Genomic DNA, 6,337 nt, shown 5'->3' with positions numbered 1-6,337 from the left:
GAAAAGGCTGGAGTGCAGTGTCGGGATCACATCCTCAGACCTCTGGCTTGTAACAGCTAGAGAATGAGAGAGAGAGAGAAAAATCAATGGCAGGGAAATAAAGCAATCGAGCATAGAGAGGAGAGTGAGAAACAGGGAAAGGGAAATGACAGGAAGTAAGAACAGAATCAAAATAAAAGAGATGAGGAGTGAGGGTGGGAGAACAGAAAAAAGTAAGGACAAGTACATGTGATTAACATACACTGACTTTTAAGAGAGTAACACTCAGGTCCCACAGCCATGGACAAGGAGGCTCTTGAACAGAGGGAGAGAGAAATGTCAACCAGCTAACAAGTGACCTCCGCCGGGATGGAGAGTGGCACTGAGCACCTCTGGTTTAACAAGAGCCCCAACAAGTTTCCAGTATGAGAGAGGAATCCTCCTTCTAAAGCTTTCTGTACTCAATCCCATGCACACCAGCCAGCCAGCCCCCTGAGCAGGAGGCAGAGCAGAGGCTTATTTTGCACACAGCTGTAAGAGCATCTGGAGAGGGGACCATCTGCTTCTGCTCTGCCTTCGCCACCCTCTCCCACTGCACTCTCACCCTGCCAAAGGCCATGGGGGAAAAGCCCAGGGAAACGAGAGCAGGGACAGAAAAATAACAGGCTGCCTCTGCAAACTGCTTTTGGGCTGGCAGGCAAAGGAGCTGCGGACGGCAGCCTGGAGAAGAGATCTGGCATGTGTGTCAGGCAGACACGTGGCAGACTTCCCCCCCTGCCCCAGTTTGCATTCATTCCCACCAGCTCTGCTCTCCTTTCTGCTGTCAGAGCCTCTGGTCCGGAGCTGTAGGGCCTGCTTGGCAGGTAAATGCACATGTAGGATGAGAATTGGGAAAGCCGCCTTAGAGGTGAGTCAACCTCCCCTCCCTCCTTCCCCTCCCCAAGCTCTACAAACCAGGGCCATACCCACAGGAGGGAAGTGAGTCACTCATGCAGAGCTCAGGCTGGCAGGAGCTGAGAGTGCAGACAGGTAACATACCTGCAGAGGAGGAAAAGTGAGGAGCAGAAACAGGGTCCAGAGCAGGGAACACTTTGAGCCCTTGTAGGCAAAGAGAGCAGAGGGAAGGATGCTGGAGAGTTGGGCAGGGTGGGAGGGAGGTGACAGTGCTGGGTTGGACACGGAGGGGAGCAGGAAGGAGGGTCTGAAGGAAGAAGGCGTTCAAAGCAGTCCCGAATAGGTGTACAGTCTGCAAATAAAAGTATAACCATAGATAAACCAAGCCATTTAAAATACAAAGCAGCAGCCACAGTAACAGCTGTCCTTGGTCAGCTTTGTCTCCAGAGAACTCCTGCTCCTGGAGAGGACTGTCCCCATGCCCCACACCTGCCCTAGTCCTTCCCTGCCGCTGGCTGTGAGCTCTCACCAGAAAGGTGGACGGGTCTATGCTTGGGGGTTATTTTTATCATTTTCCTCAAGGATTTGCTGCACTTTTCTCCTCTGCTTCTGCTTCTGCCTCTGCCTCCTCCTCCACCTCCTGCTCTTCCTCCTCCACCTCCTGCTCTTCCTCCTCCAGGTCCTCCTCTGTGCTCTGTGGCCCAGCATGCAGGACAAAGGGAAGAAAGAGTGGATACTTGCAAGATGAGCCATGGCAGTTCTTTCTGACACACAAGGGAAGAAAGCAATGGTCATGACGCTGGAATATAAAGGGACCTTTCCCCATGGCCAAGACAGCTCTGGGTCAGGGAGCAGAGACTTTGTCTTCCTCCGGAGTATCACGTCAGGGCTATCTAACCCACTTACAAGTGTTGTGATCCCACTGCCAAACAACCAGTCCCTAGTGGTCCTAGGACCACCAGTCATTAGTGGTCCTTCCTGTATCCTAGATGTCTACAGGATGTCATGCACTGCCACATGTTTCTGTCCTTCCCTCAAAAGGGGAACAGATGACCTCCTGCCTCTTAGGCTGGGGCTCAGCAAAAGGAAAGAGAACACTGCAAAACCTCTAGGGAAATCGCACTCCACAGGCAGAGTGACACACACAGCATATCATGAGGAGGCATGAGGGGGATGTTAGAGTAGCATCAGAGTGCTAGAGTCACTTGCTAAAGCCATTTGCCACACAGCCAGACACCACCACTCTCAACTCACACTCCTTCGGGGCAATGGGTATAATGCCACAGTGCTGAACACCAGGACAAGCCCTTCTATTCCACCACTGAAGTGCTCCACAGTCACACTGGAGAGAGGAAAAAAAGAGGGAGCAAACAAGAGCAAAGGGTCTCATAGGCAGTTGGAGCAGGGCCATAGAGATGTTGGTCTCACCTTGGCTTTGTGGCTGGGCTCAGAGCTCAGGCCATTGGGGGAGTTGCACAGCTCTTTGGAGACCACGCACAGGAACTCTGTCTGGTCCTCATTCCCATAGGTATAGGATGAACCAATGTTCACAAGCTAAAAAAGACAAGAGGAAGAATCACAAGCACATGTGACTGCAAACATCCGTTTCACCTGTAGAGCAAGGCAGAAAGCCCACGATGCAGCATGGAGTCCAGTCCATACCCCCAGTAGAAAGACCAGGAGAGGAGTCAGCCAGAATGCAAAACAGCTTAACCTCATGCAGTATCCTCCAAACCTTTAGAGAAGGGGCAAGACAGAACCACTGTTGATGGCACCATCAATGACTGACCCAATATTCTCAGAGAAGAAAGGTGCCTTGCCTGGTACTGTATGGTACCCATGATCTTTTCCCCTAAAGACAACTGTTTCCCACCCTCCTTTACCTTCTCCATACCTGCTCAAAGCGCCATCCATCTGACATAGTGGAAACCATCTGAGTGAGCTCCTCTTCCTGGCACTGGAGCACACGGTAGACATGCTTAGGAGGTACCTGAGAGCAAAACTGCAGAACATGTTGACAACAGTCAGATGCTAAAGGCTGTTGCCCTCCTCCAGAGTGAAGTGGCAGTACCCCTCCTCAACAGACCTTTCCTCTTCCCCATGTCCCAGCTTAAAGAGGAGTGAAACCACAACCCAACTTTCTCCTACGCTGTCATGGGGAGCAAGAACAACAGTATCTCTTCTGGAGAGGAGGGATTGAGTTGAATGCTTCCTGCATTGTCCCCAGAAGATTCTGGGCTCTTGTGATGAGGAGTTTGCATTTGTCATTACAAAGTCATTTATGCAAATGACACAAATGCTGGTGGGGTTCAGAGAGCACGAAGTGACTGTGAGGCTGGAGGCTTGCAACCTGAGGCAGACATGATGAAAAGTGAGGTATCAGCCAACATTGCCAGAAGACAGATTTTAAAAGCTTATTGGGCAAGACAAGGTGTGATTGTGCCACAGGTTTGATTCCTTGTGCCTCACTGTCTGCATTTAACTCCTCCGCAGATATGTCTTCACCTGTTCCCTCCAGGTTTCTCTACAGGTATTCCCATGCTTTTCACTGTGATTACACTCCCAAGACTCCTCACACCAGAGCCTTCCTCGCCATGACATCTTCACTCTTCTCACTAACATTATTCCATATCCCACAGCAACTAGCTGCCTTCTTCCAAAAGCTAAAGGAGCTGATTCGCTTTCAGGAGCTACATCCAGCATTACTTCTGGGGATGCAAAACAAGCCTGTAACTTGTTTATTGCAATTAAAATGGTGGGAGCCTGTTCCCTGAAAGATTTTGCTACGTAGACTTTAGCACATAAACTCAAATTAGTTGCTTTTTACCATTCCTTGCTGCTTCTCCCAGGTCTGCTCTCCCTCTAGACCCACATCTCCCTTTCCGCATGCCTTTCTTTGCTCACCTCACACTATCTTTCCTTGCCATTTCTCTCCATACCTGAGTTACTGTGTAGTCCTTCTCCTCCAGCCGATCCTTGATTATTCGGATTAAAGGACCAATGTTATAGAACTCGGCTTCTTCTAGGACACCTGAGAAAGAAAGACAGAAGGACCACAAAAAAGCCCATCTTTGGTTTTCAGCTTGCAGAAGATCAATTTTGAGCTTCCCAAGGTCCATAGAGAGAAATGATGCTGCAGCCTCACTTTTCAACAGGTTTCTGTTGCTTGAAACTCTTGTTGCAGAGAACAGAACCCTGTCTTCATTGCATCTCTAATGCTCACCCTAATTCCCACTGAAAGGCTTGTCCAGAGAACTACTAACACTTTTCCCAGATAACTGACCCAAAAACGTAGGTTCCAGCATCTCTCAATGACCATGAGTTATCATCTTGTTCAGGCCCTCATCTAAAGGCAGAGAATTACAACTTGTTCTGACCTTGTCACTAAAAGACAACCTCAGAACTGCATTTATTACAATTCTGTACATTTCCTAGATACATTTTTGCACTTACAGCTCATAAAACAGTTCTGAAGAAAATTTTCCTTGCATTAGGTAAAAATACATAAGAGAGAGAGGCAAGAAGACTAATCGACATGCAGAAACTGTGCTTGGCAAGGGCTAAACAGCACAGCCTGTGTTTGGGCTTGGCTCCTTATTAGACTCTAGCATCCAAGAAAATAACGAGGCATCAGGGACTGCTGGTAACAGCATGATGTTACTGAGTTAACTGTTGGACACCCTGTAAACCTAAATGTTTTAGGTTTACAGGGGGTTTTTTGTCTGGCTTGGTCCACTGGAACTGCTGCAGTCCACAACTCATCAGAGCACTAGTAGCATACATTGCATATCATTGATTAACGATGGTCTTTATTACAGTCAGTAGAGGAGAGAGGCTTGGCTTTGTTTGGTCTTCTGGGGTTTTATTCCTAATTAGAAATGCTCAATCATTAACAGAAAACTCAGTCACAGAGCCTCGTTAAAAGTGGATGAGGAATAAGAGAAAAATGGCTTATTGAGGCTGAGAGATCCTGCCTACTTCTGTCCTGGTGGCATATCTGCTGAATGAACAGTCGTGAAGCCACAATACCTGTAGGATGCCTTCCTCACCTACTCCAAACCCCTTTAGTAAAGAAGACATTGCTATGCTTTCCAAGAGCTGCAGGGATAGCCCTCTCAAATCCCCCCATGCCAACCTCCAGAAGAAGAACAAGAAGCAACAAGGTCAACAACAACTCCCATTGCATCCTGCCTGCAGCAGCAATATTAGGTGGGAAGTTTCTGAGCTCCAAGATTCACCTTCTTCAGCCATATCTTTATCCAGAACCAGCTTCCCATGACGGAGGAAATTCAGGATAGGTCCAAAGTAAGTGGGGTCCCGGTCTATTAGGTATGCACCAGTCTCATCCTAGCAACAGAGATAGACCACAAGGAGAAAAAAAAAAACATGGGAAACTTGTAACCAACCCTCAAATGCTGCAAACTATAAGAAAAATTACAAACCTAAGCAAAAAAGTCCACTATTTCTAAGACTCTTTGGAGACCACGTGCCCCTGAGAGTCCCTACCTAAGTCAACCCAGCTTGGATTGTAACTCCTGCATTTATATGCTTAGCATGCCCACCCCAGCATGGACCAACGCAGCTGAGAAAGCCAAAAAAACAGCCCTCAGTCTCCTTCTGCAACTGTGCAAACAGGCCTGGTGTGGGGGAGTAGAGAGCTCCCTTACAGGGAACAAGGCCGAGTCAGGCAGATACAGCTGGGAGCTAGATCCAGGGGATGTGGGGTGATAGGCAGGAAAGCAGGGATGGAGGGGACATGTCTTCTCTTTTCCCAGCTCCGGAAGACAGGTACCAGGCTACAACACAGCAAGGTGGGATCTGGGAAGGGAAAATCCTTCCGGGGAGAGGGGGAAGAAAGAGCAGGCATTTTTCACTCGGTTAATCCTGCAGCTTTTGGGGACTGGCTCCACCCCTGCATCCCTCCAGCCCTCCCCATGCTCGGTGGGGCACGGTACGGGAGGCAACCCAGCTGCCTTACCCGGTCCGACTGCAGCTCCTCGCCCTGGCACAAACGACACAGGAAAGATTTCTGCTCCCGACACAGAGTCTGCCTGGTGGTGAGGAAGACTGTGCCCCCCACATTGAGCCTCACCCACTTGGCATGGGTGCCAGTGGGTGGTGGGATGTCCCAGGTGCAGCTTAGCCCCACGGCATCCTGCATGTTCTCCCTGCCCTCCATCCTCATCCTCACCCCCCACCACCAGCATGCAGGGACTGCCCCAGGTGCTTTCTGCCAGGGAATGCCGGGATCTGTAGTTTATCCACCTCTCCCTCTGCAGCAGCCGTGTTTCCTGGTGGCCAGGGTCCTCCCTGTGACCGTCAAGGGAGTACCGAGGGGAGAAAAGATGCTCTGTGCTGGAGGATATGATATCACTGCAGCTATAAGGGGTGGGCAAAACCAGAGCTCCACATTGCTGGCTCTCCCTGGCTTTTCTCCCGTTCCCATTTCCACTAATCAAGGGCT

At 49.7% G+C, this 6,337-nt stretch overlaps 1 protein-coding gene across 1 annotated transcript; it reads right to left on the bottom strand.

The window, feature by feature from the left end:
- Positions 1-1,450: 1,450 nt before the first annotated feature.
- On the bottom strand, positions 1,451-6,058 carry KCTD17 (potassium channel tetramerization domain containing 17). Its single transcript, XM_010018951.1, has 6 exons — positions 5,852-6,058; positions 5,112-5,220; positions 3,813-3,904; positions 2,768-2,863; positions 2,302-2,427; positions 1,451-1,567 (listed from the first exon to the last, which is right to left on the bottom strand). The coding sequence occupies exons 1-6, from the start codon at positions 6,056-6,058 to the stop codon at positions 1,451-1,453; spliced, it is 747 nt and encodes a 248-aa protein (XP_010017253.1).
- Positions 6,059-6,337: the final 279 nt, after the last annotated feature.

This window comes from Nestor notabilis, unplaced genomic scaffold, assembly GCF_000696875.1.
Source record: "Nestor notabilis isolate BGI_N333 unplaced genomic scaffold, ASM69687v1 scaffold6107, whole genome shotgun sequence".
In the NCBI taxonomy this organism is placed as follows: domain Eukaryota; kingdom Metazoa; phylum Chordata; class Aves; order Psittaciformes; family Psittacidae; genus Nestor; species Nestor notabilis.
This window is presented reverse-complemented; position numbering and strand designations above follow the sequence as displayed.